The 18992-nt window shown below is 39.4% G+C and overlaps 1 protein-coding gene across 12 annotated transcripts in view; it reads right to left on the bottom strand.

Moving 5' to 3' along the window:
• The window catches only part of LOC106095872 (disintegrin and metalloproteinase domain-containing protein 9), a 470496-nt gene that overhangs the window by 233069 nt on the left and 218435 nt on the right, over positions 1–18992 (bottom strand). For all 12 annotated transcript variants that reach the window (XR_001222811.2, XM_013263281.2, XM_013263282.2 and 9 more), the window contains exon 4: positions 18463–18519. Coding sequence is in view for 11 of the 12 variants with exons in the window: in XM_013263281.2 (XP_013118735.1) it covers positions 18463–18519 (57 nt within the window). In the remaining variant the exon portion in view is untranslated. The remainder of the gene's footprint in view (positions 1–18462; positions 18520–18992) is intronic.

Here is an 18992-nt window from a genome sequence, read left to right as displayed (position 1 = left end):
CAGCCATATTGTGCTGTGTGCGCTGCTTTCTGCCAAAGCATCCTGTTTCAATATTCGATCTGTAATCGTTTATTTGTTGCAATATTTGCATTAAATACCACCACACGTCACAAGATTTTGAGTTCATTGAGTTGGAGGTTGATGCTACATGTGGGTGTGTGATGATGAATAGAGTGTCAGAAAGAGCGAGAGCGGTGGTAAATGGTGGATAAAAAGTTGTAAAAAAGAGTAAATCGAAAAATTTCATGTCTTCCAACAGCAAACTGGGTAGATAAAAATTTATTTGCTACACTCCAGTCGCTTAATTTATTATCTCTTGCCTTAAGGCAGAAAGAATTTCGTTATGGGTTTACAGCATACGCTGAAGACTTTTGAACAAAGAAGGAGCTGACAAAGTGGAATTAAGAAGGCAAAGGGAACATTTCGTGTATGGAAAGAATAATCTAGATTAAATATTTGTATTTTTAAATAAAAAAAAAAAAACAAAAAAGTGTAACGAAACAGCGGGTAGACTGTTAAAGTGTTCAATTATAATAATTGAGAAAGTCCCTGCATATGGTAAAGCTTTAATGGCGTGCCGTTTAGAGTAAACACTTTGTAGAGAAGTTTTATATGAGCAAAGGATATGTCAGCTTCATTGAGGGATTGACCACCATTGAAAAATTCTGACTCCAAGATTTAAATACCTATAAGCTGATGGAAGTGGCATTAGGGTTGTATTAACACTACCGAAGTTTGGCCCTATATGGGCCAAGCTTCGGTAGGGGGTACATTGAATATTTCGATGCCACACATCGAAATATTCATTTCTGACATGCAAAGTATATATACTATGGATCGTCTTGCAATTCGACGAACACTCCGTGCGTCTGAGTGTTCGTCAGCTTTAATCTAAAAGCTTTAAAATTTGAGATATTGAGCTGATATGATACGAAGTTTAAGTTATAGAGGGGGTCTAATCTTTTATATAAAAATCAATTTGTGTTTGTTTGTATGTTTGTGTGTTCCTTATAGACTCAGAAACGGCTCAACCGATTTTCTTGAAACTTTCGCAGATGGTGCATAATGACCCCGTGGTGAAAATAGGGTACTACATTTTTTGATATCTGAAGGGGGGCGGACCCTCCCCCTTACCCTAATTTTCAGAAATGCCAGATCTTGGAGATGGGTGGTGCGATTTAAGCGAAATTTTGTGTGCTCTCATATAGTACCCTAAAAATAAAAATTTGGTATCCAAATTTCGGATGGGGTACCTAGGGGACTGCCCCACCCTAAAACCATCTAAACATATATTTAGACCAATCACGACAATATGGGACTCAAATGAAAGGTATTAAGGATAAGAAAACGTATTTGATATCCAATTGTCGGACCAAGTGTTAGGGGGACCACCCCAAGACCCAAAACACCCCTACATCGGACATATTTACCGACCGTGGCAATATGGGGACTCAAATGTAAGGTATTTGCGAGTAGAATACGAAACTGATATCCAAATATGGGACCACATTTCTGGGGGTCCACCCCTTTCCAAAAACACCCCCCAAACAGGACTTATTTACTGACCATTGGAAATATGGGGCTTTAATAAAAGGTATTTGAATGCAGAATACGAATCTGATATCCAAATATGGGACCAAGTGTTTGGGGGGCCGCCTCTCAACCAAAAACATCAACAAATTTACGACCATAGCAATGTGTGGCTCAAATGAAAGGTCTATGGGAGTAAAGCACGAATTTGATATCAATATTCGGGAAAAGTGTCTACGGTGGTCACTCCACAACACCACCCAAATAGGACGAATTTGCAGACTATTGCAATATGGGGCTCAAATAAGAGGGTTTTAAAGTGGAACACGAATCCGATATATATTTTTAAGGGCCAACGCGCTGATGGCCGCCCATTCCCCAAAATACCCCCCAGCCGGTCATGTTTGCCGACTATGGAAATATGGGGCTCAATTAAAGGTATGTAGACCATGTATCTGATATCAACATTAGGGACCAACTGACAAGGGGACGTCCCACCACCATAACAACCCCCAAATAGGACGTATTTGCTCACCAAGACAATTTGGATCTTAAAGAGAGTGGAACTAAATATTTATAGTTTTTAGGGCCAATACCCAGACCGGACATATTTGCTGACTTTGGCAATTAGGTGTTTAAATGAGATTAAAAAACGAATTTTATATTCAATTTTGAGTCCAATGACAATATGGGATTCACATAATGATATATGAGAATAGAGCACGTTGCTGATATATTTTCAGAGTTTAGAATTGGGGGGACACCCCACTCCCCAAAACACCCCTTAATCGGGCATATTTACCGACCATGTCAATGTGGAGATTAAATGATAGGTATTGGGGGTAGAGCAAGAATTGATACTCACTTTCGGGACCAATTTTCTGGGGATCTACCCCTTTCCCAAAATACCCCACAAAACAGCAATTTTTTAGTGTCCATCGCAATATGGGGCTCAAATAAAGTTATTTGGGAGTAGAATACGAATTTTATATCCAAATGTAGGACCATGTTTTAAGGGCATCACCCCTTTCCCAAAACACCCCAAAGGGTAAACATTTTTCCACCATGCCAATATGTGGCTCTAATGAAAGGTATTTGAGATTAGAAAAACGAACTTGATAACCAATTTTGGGATCATTGTGTTTTTGGGGACGCCTCATCCTGTAAACTTCGCTTAAACCAATGGCATTATTGGGTTCAAATAAATGGTGTTTGAGAGAAGAGCACTATGCTGATATTTTTTCACGGCTTCTCTCTTGACCTTATATATACGTGTCAAATATGATCTGAATCGGTCTTTCAGCCTGATATAGCTTCCCTATAAACAGATCTTTCCTATTTTACTTCTTAAGCCCCTAAAAGGCCCAATTTTTATTCGATTTGGCTGAAATTTTACACATAGACTTCTATTCTGGTCTGCAATTCTCAATTCAATTAGTATAGCAATTGTTTTATTTTAACTTTTGTTTGTCTACAAAGAGATATCGGGAAAGAACTCGACAAATGCGATCAATGGTGAAGGGTATATAAGATTCTACCGGCCGAATTTGGCACGTTTTACTTGTTAGATATAACTACTAAATAGACCAATATTTTGTTATACACCATTGAACAATGACTTGTACTTATTAGTATTTTGTCCAAATCGGAAAATATTTCGATATAGCTGCCATATAGTTACGCGAGGTGGTGGGTATACAAAGTTCGGCCGGACGAACTTAACACCTTTTTACTTGTTTTACCTGTTAGGACGAAGATCATTTAATTTCACAATTTTCCGTTTGTTTCGCTTTCGGAGATTTTTGCAATGGAAAATGAGATCACACCACACCAACCACAATGGGACGCGTTTCGTTTTGGGTTAGTAGAACTTCAATAATGGATCGTACCTTAATCGAATATATCGCGATGTAACGTGCCTGCGATGTAAGCAAGACACTAACACAATATTGACACCTTTCGCACCAGATGTTCTCTGCCACCGCATGTGTTTTCTCCATAGTGATGGACTTATGTTCTATACGACCACCTAAGTTGGCTTAGGTTATTTTAAATACCAGAACAACATGCTTCAACTAAATTGCAGTAAATATATTCCATATTTAAGACTTCTTTTTTTTTCTTTTTTTTCTTTGTGTGGAATATATTACAACTGTATCAGAATCGACATTATTTTAAAGAGACGGCTGCAGTACACGTAAGCCAGCCAGTCAACGTTATCATCAATTCTAATCTAAAATTCATCCAATACAATTTGTAGGCTTTAATTTGCAATGTTAACATGTTATTGTCAGTTTAGCATTCTTGCCATGGCTGCGCCATGGACGATTTGAATTTGTGTAAATTCTCTAGGTATTCGTTACATTCTTGGCCCGATGCTGAAATGATACATGGTGCGGATGAAGCCAGAGCAGAATGAATTGAAATACAAAAATTCAAAACAAATTCGAAACATCTTGAAAATGTTTGACTAAATTTTTGTGTTTTTTCCCCCCTGCATAGGAAAAGCATGGCTTCCTTTTGGCTTCGACAATGAAGAGATAGCTTCGATGCGACACATCGGGTAGGATCTCATTCAAATGAGTTTGCCTTGATAAGAAAACAGTCGGCAATGTTGTTCAAATATTACCAAGAGAAATATTTGCAATTTTAAAGTGACTTTGCATTTCATAAAGATAATAACAACAATAATAATAATAAACAAATACAAATGCGAATGCGAATAAGGATATCTTTAAGATATTCCTCCTCAATGAATTTAATCATTTCGTATTCCCTTACTCGCAACAGCAACAACAATAACAACAACAGAGTAAGTCCCCAAGCACAATGCAGACATACCAAAGCACCTACGCACTAGCAGACGAACATACTCATCATACCAAATAAGACTGAGTCGCTCAGTATTGTATTCACCTTTCGTCGCATAAATCAACGCACCATGGGAGAAAAAGAATTACAAGAATCTCAAAACACAAATTTAGCTGAACATAAGGTAGTTAAATTAATTAAGAAGTAGTAAAATTAACTTAAATTAGAATATTATTACTCGTGCATCAGATTGCTGTCTATCCCAACTTTCTTTGCTTTCCCGAGAGTACAGAGCGTTTCGAGAATTTGTACCATCCACTTTGTCTTAACTTCGTTTACAAGCAGAGCCACTTTCTCCGACTCTCTTTCGATCTTTTCCAAGGCTTCAGTTACTACTTTCGGTGTGGTCGCTTGCGAAAATATCTAGATCCGATTAAGTCTTCAGATCCACAATCTCATACATTTAAATAAGAAAGGGAACGGCGTTGACTATATAGCCGTTGGCGTAGGAAAAACGTACTGTACCATACGCGCGGTGTAAGCAACTTCGTGTGCCTTCATTCGGTCGACGTATTGTCATTATTTTACATAGCTACTTTAATTGTTCGGGTTTAACTGCCTTCACACAAACACAATTTAGAATTTCTACTGTATAGGTGTGCCCACTACTGCACAGTGTTGCCAAATCAAATCGTAAACCCTGAATAAACGTCTGGTATATCTCTAACGGTTCATGAGATATTGGTCTTAGAACATATTTGTTTTTTTTTTGAAAATTTTGGTCAAGGTATCGTCGTATTTTGAAATTGTGGTACCATTTGTGAACAGATGGAAAAATTTTTACACCTCTGGAAAGTGTACAAAATTCTATTCTTCAAACCCTTAATTTTCCGAAAAATATCAAATTTTTTTAGTTTTTTTTTTTACAAAATATGTAGCACCATTAGCATTCCTTCATAACTTTTTTTAAAATTCAACAAAACGTTCATGTGAATATTGGCACACAACTGCCGATTTGATCAACAAATATGTATATATGTTATGGCCGTCCGAAAATCGATAATTTTTAGAAAAAAATTTTTCTCAAATCGCATAGCATCCCGCAAGCCTCACACTTCTACTAACTAACTACCAAAGGTTTATAAATCCTAGCCATTACCTTAGGTGTAACACCTAGTTTACTAAAAAGGCTTAAGATGTTGGATTTCGCAACACTGTGCAGTGTTTTATACCCACCACCATAAGAAAGAGGGAATAGATCAGAACCAACCCTCACAGGTTGGAACTCTGAGGTTCGATTTGTGTGGTGTTCATCGTCATCACGAGAAGCTCAGCTGGGAGCTACCGGGTGCGTCCACAGTTTGCTGATAGTGGAATGCTTCGTATGCGGGCAGTCAGCGATATCAATCTCAGCGAGAGGTCGGGCAGCACCGGCCTCTTGCTTAAATACTGAGTTCCTGTGATAGTCAATATGAAAAGGCGAGTTATTGGAGCCTTTAAATAACCAATGGCCATAACGGTACAGTCATAACGGCTGGAGGCCACCGTAGCGCAGAGGTTAGCATGCCCGCCTTTAACTCTGAACGCCTGGGTTCGAATCCTGGCGAGACTATCAGAAAAATTTTCAGCGGTGGTTTTCCCCTCCTAATGCTGGCAACATTTGTGAGGTACTATGCCATGTAAAACTTCTCCCCAAAGAGGTGTCGCACTGCGGCACGCCGTTCGGAGCTTAAACTTCACTCGGACTGCACGCATTGATATGCGAGAAGTTGACCCCTGTTCCTTAGTAAAATGTTCATGGGCAAAATTTGCATTTGCATAACGGTACAGCGGCGATCGGTCCTATGGAGCTTGCTCACTTTTGAAGCTTGACAAGATCGCTGCCTCCATTTACAAATTAAGACTCTTAGGTAAGTACGTACCATCCAATTTCGGTGAAATATAAAACAGAGAGTTGTGCCAAGCATGTTCTTGCCAAATATGGTCCTGATCGGAATACGGAGGCAGCCGTTAATGCCTAGGTTCGAATACTGGCGAGAAAATCAGAAACAAGTAAAAGCGTGCTAAGTTCGGCCGGGCCTCCACCTTTGATCGTAATTGTCGAGTTCTTTCCCGGTATCTCTTTTTAGACAAACAAAGGATAAAAGAAAAGAATTGCTATGCTAATCGAATTGAGTGTTGAAAGCCTCAGTAGAAGTCTATGTGTAAAATTTCAGCCAAATCGAATAAGAATTGGGCCTTTTAGGGGAGATCGATTTATAGGGGAGCGGTATCAGGCAGAAGACCGATGCAGACCATATTTGACACGTATATTGAAGGTCATGGGAGAAGCTGTGGTACAAAATTTCAGCCAAACCGAATAATAATTACGCCCTCTTGAGGCTCAAGAAGTTAAGATCCCAGATTTAGGTATAGCTCCCATATGTATGCATCTCCCGATTTTCAGTTTTAAGGCCTTTGCTAACGCATTTATCAACCGATCTTCTCAGTATTTTCCACCACGATTTTTTCTATAACTCCAACAAAGTGTCATGATTTTGGTCGAAATTCTATATTTCAAATTTGAGCAAGTTGTAGTTTCGACGACTAAACCTGTATACCCAATATGGTTTACACCACATAAAAGACTTCGCCTGACTTTAGCCAGTCCTTACTTGTCCAAACAAAATTATGTGTATGGAGTAAAAATGCAAATTTTGCAAATTTTGCACATGAACATTCCATTCCAATACGGAACAGGGGCTAACTTCCTACATATCAGTGAGTGCAGTTTGATTCAAGTTAAAATTCAATGGTAAGGAGCCTCCTTTTTATAGACGAATCCGAATCGCGTGCCCCAGTGCGACACCTCTTTGGAGAGAAGTTCTTACATGGCATAGTACCTCACAAATGTCAGCAGCATTTGGAGGGGATAACCACCGCTGGAAATTTTATGATTGTCTCGCCAGGATTCGAACCCAGGCGTTCAGCGTTAAAGGTGGACATGCTAACCTCTATGTTACGGTGGCCTCCAAGTGGTAATGAAGTAGACTTAAAACAAGTAAATGCGTGGTAAGTTCGGATGGGCCGAATCTTATATACCGGTATATTTTCCGGTATTTTGCGTCCTTTAGGGGCCCAAGAAGTAAAATAGGGAGATCGGTTTATATGGGAGCTATATCAGGCTATAGACCGATTCAGACCATAATTACACGTATATTGAAGGTCATAAGAGAAGTAGTTGTACAAAATTTCAGTCAAATCGGATAATAATTACGACCTCTAGAGGTTCAAGAAGTAAAGATCCCAGGTCGGTTTATATGGCAGCTATATCAGGTTATGGATCAACTAAAACCATATTTAACACAGTTGTTGGAAGTTATAACAAACCACTTCTTGCAAAGTTTCAGCCAAATCGGATAAGAATTGCGCCCTCTAGAGGCTCAAGACGTCAAGATCCCAAATCCGTTAATATGGCAGCTATATCAGGTTATACACCGAGTTTCACCATACTGAGCATAGTTATTGGAAGTAATACCAAAACATTACGTGCAAAATTTCAATTAAATAGGACTAGAATTGCGCCCTCTAGAGGCTCAAGAAGTCAAGACCAAAGATCGGTTTATATGGCAGCATTATCAAAACATAGACCGATTTGAACCAAACTTAGCGAAGTTGTTAGAAGTGATACCAAAACACCACGTGGAAAATTTCAGTCGAATCGGGCGAGAATTGCGCCCTCTAGAGGCTCAAGAAGTCAAGACCCATTATGGGTTTATATAGCAGCTATATCGGGTTATGGACCGATTTGAACCATACTTGGGACATTTGTTGGATATCATAACAAAACACGTCATGCAAAATTTCATTCCAATCGGATAAGAGTTGCGCCCTCTAGATGCCCAAGAAGTCAAGACGCAGCTGGCAGCTATATCAAAACATGGACCGATATGGCCCATTTACAATCCCAACCGACCCACGCTAATAAGAAGTATTTATGCAAAATTTCAAGCTGCTAGCTTTACCTCTTCAAAAGTTAGCGACGGACGGGCGGACATGGCTGGATCGACATAAAATGTCGCGACGATCAAAACTATATATATACTCTATGGGGTCTCAGACGAATATTTCGAGTAGTTACAATCAGAACGACGAAATTAGTATACCCCAATCCTATAGTGGAGGGTATAAAAATGCAATGTTCGATATGAATTATTTGCATTTGCACGTGGTGATGAACAGATGAGTAAAAGTATCAAATCGTTCCAAATTTCGTTCGGTCGGTCGAACATTAAATTTTCTACATGGCGTACATGGCTAAATTCCGAGTTGATCCGTGTGCTATACTTATACCTCTTTTCCTTCTGGGTGTTACAAACAAATGCGCCCAGCTTCACCACAATAGTGGTGTAGGATATACAAATATTTTGAAATCCCAGAAGCAGCTATTGCTCCCACAGTGTATAGTCTGCACCCACATTAACTTATATACCCTTGATATGAGTACATAAGAACTTATTTACATTTTATTAACAAAACATACAGGAGAAGAATAACAACAGCAGCAAGAAGCTGAAGTACAAGCAGGCCATATTAAGTAGTTGGTCCGACTTCAACCAATTCCGAAGGACTTGAGAGTCGAAAGTTATCAAAAGCAAAGCCTACAGAAAACAAAAATCCTTACTCCCCATTTGAATATGGGGAACAGAATTAAGGCGCAGACAGCTGTAGAAGCAACAGCAGTAGCAGTAGCACCAGCAGCCGAATTATGCGGTGCCTGTGGTTTGTGGTTGCCTTATTATCCCTAAGGTTTGGGCAGATACATAGGGCTCGAAGAATGCAGGTGTCTTCTCATTGTTATGAATGTAACAACGATGATAAAGATGATGGTGAAATTTTGATGCTGTTTAGATATTTAAATATTAACAAAACAATAATGCAAACAAGCGGCTCACACACGGCATTCCAGTTCTCTCCGCCGTTTGCACTCACACTAACACACAAAATTCGGAGGGGTTAGAATGAACCGACACAATTCTCTATAGGACCCAAATGGCACAGAGGTATAAACTTGATTAATTGGTTTGTATACACTTTTCCGTAGACACTCATACATACACACACACACTTAAATATTGTACGTGGAAAATCATCTTGACTTGCATTTCAACAAAAAGCCCGAAAAAAGGACCAACCTGTTTCGAATGAGTAGCATGTATGTACGTGTGAAATGTGTGTGATGGCCAAGGATGGATGGATAGGAGATGGGAGGATGGTTGAAATGTCGTTCTACTCAACCCCACAGATTCATCTTTTTGATTGTGAAACATTATGTTTTGGACCGACAAAAAATGTCTATTTGCTCTGAGATTTGTTTGCGAATCTTTGTACTGGTCTAAGGCTAAAATGTCCTTTTGCAATGTAACTTAATTTCCGGGCGACCCAAATAAAACCGAATCTGCAGGGATTTCCAGAAAGGTACAAATGCGAGCCTCTCAATGCCTTAGTCAGCATTGTCCCTACTGCCATCCTACATCCATCCATGCACTACATGTAGTTGATGTAGTCATGTGTGGGTGACCTTTTGCTCTCATACACACACACACACACACACACTCAAATATTTCGGATTACTTGAAATAGCAAAACTAACAGTGACCAGACATGCTGCAGGGAAAGTTCTTGATTTTTCAGTTCTCTGTGAACTTTCTTGGGAAAGGCATTACCAAGTTGCCAACTAAATTGTTATAAAAATTCGAAATTTTCATTCGATTTCCATAATTTGCTGTTTCAGCGAATTTTAAGAAAACTCTTTATCACATATTTTGTTAAATTTTGAGGTCATTGACTTTTGAGGTTATTTTGAGAGGGTGCGAATATCAATCCGTGCCATGCCATTATGGAGTTGACCTAAGCCAGTTACCGGCTTGTTGTGCGCTCTTATTACTTAAAACTTACTTCAAAAATGAAAATGGAAAACTGTGTTTCTAACAAATTGTTTCCCATGTGATGCTCCTAAGTCGATTAATGTCAGGCATTGTGTCCCCTCGTAAGGGTCGGTTTCTGTTCGTCGCGAAAATCGGACAGGAAATGCTCCAACGTCTCATTATCTTTCACCAAAAACGCAGTTAATCACTGCCAATATCCTAGAGTGACAATCTTGTTTAAACACTCCATAATATACAGCATGCATCCCATAGCGCTCCGCACACGAATGTCGAGTTTTACGCAGGTACCTGCCATCACGGCCCAAACCTGCGAGGCCCAAGGATGAATACAATGCATGTACCGACGCCCCCACATGTGGTAACCCACACATGAGTACCTATTTTATCCCACGTATTTGGACGTGTTCACCTACTTGGTTAGGAGCGAAGCACTACCTAAAACTCCTTCCGATCTATGGGTCACGGCACCCGGTTGAAAACGCAACTCCACGCCGAGCTTATGCTCTACCCGCGATTTGGGTACAAACCACAGCCACCACGTTGCTCCCCACTGGGGCCTCACCATTGTCAGGCTGGAACCAAAGTTCCAGGGGCTCCTGACACCCATGGTACCAGATTAAAGTCTCCGGTCAGACTTCGTAGCCTTAAAAGACTACTACCAGTTGAACCCCAAACAGTTCCGGACTGGTCACCTGAATTAGAAAAAATCGCCCTAAGCCAGCATACAAAAGTATGCATCAAACATGCAACGGGACGTATACACAAAACACAAACAGGACACGGCAGCCCTCACGGGCTATGCCACATAAATTAGCATCAACATGGGACTTTACAATCAACGCGGCCACCCTCACGGGTGACCCACCCTTTAATGGGAAATCGGTCTAAATGGCAGCTATATCTAAATATAGTCTAATCTGAACCATATTTATGTCGGATGTACGGAGGTCTTTACCTACTCACTGCTTCAAATTTTAGCGAAATCGGTTGAAAAATAAAGCTTTTATGGACTTTAGACCCATTATCGGCAGATCGGTCTATATGGCAGCTATATCTAAATATAGTCCGATCTGTACCATATTTATGCCGGCTGTTAGGAGGCTTAAAACTGCATACTTTTCCAAATTTCAGCGAAATCGGATAATAAATAAAGCTTTTATGGACTTCAGACCCGTTATCGGCAGATCGGTCTATATGGCAGCTATATCTAAATATAGTCCGATCTGCACCATATATGCGTCAGATATCAGGAGGGTTAAAATAACCTACTGATTAAAATTTTAGTGAAATCCGATAAAAAAAGGCTTTTAAGGGCTTCAGACCCTTTATCAGGAGATCGGTCTATATGATAGCTATATCTAAATATGGACCGATCTAATATATATTTAGGTCAGATGTCGGAAGGCTTAAAATAACCCACTGTTGCAAATTTCAGCGCAACCGGGTAATAAATATATTTTTTATGGTCTTCAGACCCTTTATCGGGAGATAGGTCTATATGGTAGCTATATCTTAATATAGTCCGATCTGAACCATATTTAGGTCAGTTATCGGGAAACCTTAAACTACTTACTGCAATCGGTCTATATATCAGCTATATATAAATATGGTCCGATTTGGCCCGTTCAAAAACTTAACCAGCGTGCATCAAAAAGACGTATTTGTGCCAAATTTCAGCTCAATATCTCAACTTTTGAAGGCTCTAGAGTGATTACAACAGACGGACGGACAGACACACAGACATCGTTAAATCGTCTTAGAAATTTACGACGATCCGAAATATATATACTTTGTAGGGTCGGAAAATGATATTTCGATGTGTTGCAAGCGGAATGACTAAATGAATATACCCCCTATCCTACGGTGGTGTGTATAAAAATATGCAGTGTTAGAACGGGAAGAGATTCCCTATCCAATTTCAAAGAAATGCTTCTCAAATGGCATTTTCTTTCTATTTTTTTTAATACCCTCCACCATAGGATGGGGGTATACTAATTTAGTCACTCACTCTCGAAATATCCGTCTAAGACCCCATAAAGTATGGATATATACTTGATCGTCGTGACATTATAAGTCGAACTAGCCATGTCCGTCCATCTGTCTGTCCGTTCGTCCGTCTGTCGAAAGCACGGCGTAGAGCTAGCTGCTTGAAAGTTTCCAAAAAAATACTTCGTCTTGGCGTAGGTCGGTTGGGATTGTAAATGGGCGAAATCGGTCGAAATTGAAATCGGCACATAGTGTTTTGATATCACTTCTAACAACTGTGCGAAGTATGATTTAGATCGGTCCATAACTTGATATAGCTGCCATATAAACCGATCTTGGGTCTTGACTTCTTGAGCCTCTAATGGGCCCAATTCACTTCCGATTTTGCACATAGTGTTTTGATGTCGCTTCCAACAACTATGCGAATTCCAATTGGTTCAAATGGGTTCATAACCTGATATAGCTGCTATATAAACCGATCGGGTCATAACCTGATATAGTTGCCATATAAACAGATCTGGGATCTTGAGTTCTTGAGCCTCTAGAGAGCGCAATTCTCATCCGATTTCGCACAGATTTTGTACAACGACATGGGAGCATGGCCTTCAACATACGTGTGCAATATGGTCTGAATCGATCTATAGCTTGACACAGCTCCCATATAAACCGATTACCCGATTTTGCTTCTTGAGCCCCGATTCGAACTATAACTTGATATAGCTCCACCTCCTCCTCCGTCCATATTCATTATTCTTTGTTTGCCTAAAAAGAGATACTGCGCAAAGAACTCGACAGATGCGATCCATGGTGGAGGGTATATAAGATTCGGCCCGGCCGAACTTAGCAAGCTCTTACTTGTTTTCGATTCACTGTGCGCCGTTAGGACTTAGGAAGAGGTCCGTTATCATAGAGGTATTTGATTTTAGAGGGAATGTGAATGGGAAATTTTATTTTTTTTTAATCAGGATATCAGCTGATACTTTCAGCCAAGTATGTTGGACATCTTGAAAATTTAAGTTAAATTGGAAAAGATGTGTGTCCTCCGAGTGTTCCAAGTATGGTCGGTTTACTCGGAAGCTATAGCAGTTTTTTGGCCGATTTGAATCATATTTGGCACAAATATTGAAAACCATAATGGAACACACATTCAACATTTGTTTTCTAATTTCAGTGAAAACGGAGATTGTGTCCTCCAAATAGAAAAATATTAATTTTTTGAAATATTTTTATGAGAAACAAAATATTTTAATAGCGAAGTTTTACTTTTATTGCCACAATGTTCTTCAACATATCAAACATTAGCCATGAACGTTGCATTATTGAATGCAACTAACTTTGTTTAACGTAAACGCTTTAGAAACTTTGCCTAAGGTGAACGTACGTTTCTTTTGTTGTAAAACCAAAAACTCTTTAGTGGCAAAAGTGTTTCGATAGCCGCAAACGAGTATTCGTTTACTGGACCAATAACTATTCTATTGTGCCTCTTCAACGAGAGAGAAGAATAGGGTGAATATTTAAACGTATAGGCCAGTTATGGGCGGATGGTAAACTCGAAAATTGAAAATTGTTAGGGCATATTGAAGTTTCTTGTTTGTGAACCATTAAATGCCACCGTAGCACGCATGCTCACCTATGACGCTTAGTGCCTGGGTTCGAATCCTGGCGAGAACATCAGAAAAATTTTTCGGTCGTGATGATGCTGTTGACATTTGTGGGGTATTGTGTCATGTAAAAATTTCTCCCGTTCGGAGGTTCAAATTTGCAATTTGAACCGGACATAGAAACTTGAAGTGGTTTGTTGACTTTGGTTAACATTCAAAGCAGTAGGCGATCTAATAAACACTCTTTCCTAATGTGACAATCAAATGTCATAAGCTGTTTTGTTCTGTATCACATTATAAAGGCTAAGTGTGTAGAAATGTTTTAATTTGAGATGGACCTTTGCTGGCAATTTTTATGAATCTTTCGAAATAGATATCTTAAAAGGGTGTGATAAGGGTTGCAATATTTTTTAAAAGGGTTCTATCTTAAACCAATTACACACTCGATTATTTTTCCTTTAAAATTCCCGAGAAGTACAAGGATTGACTTTAATTTTGAATGGTAGATTATTGGATTTCTTCCGAGAATCACTATGATATTCACAAAAGCAAAGAATTCATCTTTAATTCATATATGGAGTTAACTTATTTGATTTATCATGATTTGGAATCCACTTTAAACTCTCTCATAGAAAGGGATGATGCTGTTTACATATTCTTGGCAAAGGTTAAGAGAATATTACATGAGCATTTCATTAGAGAGGTAGTCCGAATAGGCAGGTAGGTCGTAGTCTTGCCTGTGTATTTTTTATTATCCCTGGCCAGGTGGCATTGCTTATTTATATATGTACAGAAATATACGATGTGGCGTAGAAGCCAGGGCTTTGCCTCACCACCTTGTCCACCCACTATCCCATGTGGTTCGGGCCACGTCCACTGTTTACGCTTTGTACTCACAGTTTCATCTTATGGCGTTTTACAAATTTCCCAGACATGCTGCGACCCTTGTCTTGAATGACAACAGATTGTTGTTCTTGTTTGGTGGAAGTGGTGGAGTGGGCTGGAGAGAAGGCATGGGGAGGACCAACATGGGCGGGCCTTGTAGGAGTTGATTTTCCAAAAGTATTTTAAGTTGATTTTTAAGTAAAGTTAGTGTGGTGCTTGATTTTGGACACGATTATAATTTGATAAGACTGCCTGAGGCCATGTGAGTCCTTCATGTTATCCTAATAACTTTGCGCATAATCTACTCCACACACACACTCATACACCTACACACACACACACAACAGCACTGCTTGGTTCTTAGCCACTTGTGCTTTTAAAAGACAAGAATCTCTGCCATAAGGAATGTGGAAAATATTTTGTAAATTCACCTAAGTCATGCAACACACAAAATGGCTAATAAACTTTGCCTGGCCATGCTGGTCTATGGGCGGTTTGTCCCTTGCACACTCACACACACACACACACATCCTCCCACACACAAACAATAGTTTTGGTGCAGATGATTTTAACTACCCTGCTGCTGATGCTGGTGTCCAAGATGAACATTTTTCCAAGATCCAAAATTATTGTGGCATCACAGAAATGTACACAGCATAGGAATGTGACTATGCCAAACCCATGACAAATGCATATTTTTGGAGATTACTCAATTGGGAGCCTGGAGCCTGGACACCAGCTAAGAGTGGCACTTCTCATAATCCACTATAATATGTTTTATTAATAGTGTTTACTTATCCGGCTGACAAATGATATGGGCACTTGCCAGGCAGCGCCACACACTCGCCCAACGTTGAGGTAGTGCTGTGCAGACCGTAGCTTTGGCCATGATGACCCACTGTGCTGAGTGGCATTGATGAAAGACAATATGAATGCTGTGTAATTATTCATGTACATGGCTTTGACGCCGACATTATTCATAAAATAAATTGCAGGGAATTATCACCGGCTCAACTGGAAATCCCTGCATCGGGTAGTGTGCTCACAAAAAGGGATTTATTTGCCGTCACAAAATATAACACAAGTACAAATACAAACAAAATAAAAACACACCCACAACCAACGTAACTATGCACCCAGTGAACCATATTTCGCATGTTAGGCATTTCTGTACAAACTCTGAACTCTTCCGAAAAGATCTTGCCGAAATCGTTCCGAATTCGGTTTTGTCTTCTGAGGGACTTTGTTTCCGCCAGTCCGACAGAAAGTGTTCTAAACGATCTCTGAACGTATTTTCGTAGGAGTTTTTTTTACACCGGTAGAAACTTTTCCCGGCAGTTTAAAAGGAATTCTGAACGAGGTCTAAAACCTTTGTCGAATGTTTTTGTCTTTTTTGTGCTTGCCATCAGAAAAACAAGTAAGAGCGTACTAAGTTTGTCCGGGCCGAATCTTATATACCCTCCACCATGGATCGCATATGTCGAGTTCTATGCGAGGTATCTCTTTTTAGGCAAACAAAGAATATTGAATAAGAACTGTTGTGCTATTGGAGCTATATCAAGTTATAGTCCGATTCGGACCATAAATGAATGCTGAACATTATAGAAGTCATTGTGTGATATTTCAGTTCATTCGGATACGAATTGCGCCTTGTAGGGGCTCAAGAATCAAATTCGGGAGATGGGTTTATATGGGAGCTGTATCAAGCTATTGATCGATTCAGACCATATTAGACACGTATGTTGAAAGTCATGATAGAAGCCGTTGTACAAAAATTTCTTCCAAATCGGATGAGAATTGTGCCCTCTAGAGGCTCAAGAAGTCAAGATCCCAGATCGGTTTATATGGCAGCTATATCAGGTTATCATCCGATTTGCGCCATATTAAGCACCCAGACCCAAGATCGGTATATATAGCAGCTATATCAAAACATTTCCCAATACTTAGCGCAGTTGTTGTAAGTGATACTAATTGTACTACGTGCAAGTTTCAGTCCAATCGTACAAGAATTTCGCCCTCTAGAGGCTCAAGAAGTCAAGACCCAAGATAGGTTTATATAGCAGCTATATCAAAACATTTACCGATTTGAACCATACTTAGCGCAGTTATTGGAAGTGATACCAAAACACCACGTGCAAAATTTCAGTCCAGTCGTACAGGAATTGCGCCCTCTAGAGGCTCAAGAAGTCAAGACCCAAGATCGGTTTATATAGCAGCTATATCAAAAAATTGACCAATTTCAACCATACTTAGAGCAGTTATTGGAAGTGATACCAAAACACCACGTGCAAAATTTAAGTCAAATCGGACGAGAATTGCGCCCTCTAGAGGCTCCAGAAGTCAAGACCCAAGATCGGTTTATATGGCAGCTATATCAAAACATTGACCAATTTCAATCATACTTAGAGCAGTTATTGGAAGTGATACCACAACACCACGTGCAAAATTTAATTCAAATCGGACGAGAATTGCGCCCCCAAAGGGTCCAGAAGTCAAGACCCAAGATCGGTTTATATGGCAGCTATATCAAAACATGGACCAATGTGGCCCATTTACAATCCCAACCGACCTGCAATAATAAAAAGTTTTTGTGCAAAATTTCAAGAGACTAGTTTTATTCCTTCGAAAGTTAGCGTGCTTTCGACAGATAGACGGACGGACGGACAGACAGACGGACGGACGGTCATGGCTAGAACGACTTTAAGTAACATGACGATCAAGAATATATATACTTTATGGGGTCTCGGACTTAGTATACCCCCATCCTATGGTGGAGGGTATAAAAATTCAGTCGTGATTATTCCATGCTTATGACATTTGTGAGCGCTATTCTAAGTTCGGCTAGTCGAACAAATGTTCTGTCATAGCCAAAGTAAAGTAAGTGACATTTGTAAAAACTTCTCCCGTTTGGACTCGGCTATAAAAAGGAGATTCAGGAGAATGTTCAAATTTGCAATTTGATCCGTCGGAAAATACATTCAATTATGAAAGAATTCTTTTAGAATTCGTTAAGACTTCGATAAGTCAAGTCATAAAGTTTATCCGAATTCTAAAAATTTTTATTCCAGAATTCGTCACAAATCAATGCGATGAGTCGAAAAAAAAAAATTCAAATCATTAGGGAATTCTAATATACTTTCGGTCAGAAATCGATAACACAAGTCGTATTCATTAAGACTTAACATCAGAATTCTAAGTGACGGCGAAGTGTCGACAAAAAAGTCAGATTTCCATCCGACATTTCGTTTCGAAGTCGTATCAACCACACTATATATTATTCGTAAAGAATTCGTACAGACTTCGGATGAATTTGCCAAATTTTCCTACAGACTTCTGACCGAACGCTGAACGTTTGGTTCACTGGGTAACCTCATCTTCTTTGGTGTTGGGGTGGTTGGTATGAATTAATTATTGGTCAGTTAGCAAATGAGCCACACACACACACACATCACCACACCACCTCTACTCCTTAGAGCTTCCTTTGACATAGAATAACATAGCATGACCCGCCACTCTTCAAGTGTAATGGGCCTCCATTGCCTAGCATTGGTAGCTGTTGGCAAAACTTAAAATGTTTGACCACTGCTGTCGCTGGTCAGCTCGCCTGCTGTCCTGTTTTTCATTAATCTGTGGACATTATCTGTGCTCACATGTGAATACTCGGTCTGATAGTTTTTGGTCTAGCAATGCTTTGCGGAGGATTAAACATGAGATTAACCTACCTTTGTTCTGCCTCTGCTGAAGCCACCGTCATCATGAGGACGTGGTCGTTGACCCGGCTGTAATAAATGGAAAAAATAAACATCGTTCAGTATTATATTGGTGTGAATACATTTATTTGCATTAATTATTGAATACTTTGTGCATTTTTAGGAAACAAAAAACAAATGCCATTGTTTGAGCCAAAAATTATTTGCTATGACATTCAATAGAATCCATTAATTATGAAGTGAAATTATTCAATAAATACCGCCCAAAGTAAAAGCTTATTAATGGACACACACACACACACACTCATGTAAACAAACAAAGAAAAAAAAAAAAAAACAAAGAGGCAGGATTAAATTACCAAACAGTAAGTGATGCAAAATATTAAATTGACTAAATTATTGGAAAAGCAAAAAAAAAAACTCTATATGAAAATATATGGGGTTGAGCCAATTTCTATTAGTGATTGAATTATTTTTCCAATTAATAAATTATTTAACGCTTCGTTGCAAGACCCTAATAATCATTTTTTTTATTACTTTAT

Source organism: Stomoxys calcitrans, chromosome 4, assembly GCF_963082655.1.
Source record: "Stomoxys calcitrans chromosome 4, idStoCalc2.1, whole genome shotgun sequence".
Lineage (NCBI taxonomy): Eukaryota > Metazoa > Arthropoda > Insecta > Diptera > Muscidae > Stomoxys > Stomoxys calcitrans.
Note: the sequence above shows the minus strand (reverse complement) of the source record. Positions and strands in the feature narration are given on the sequence as shown.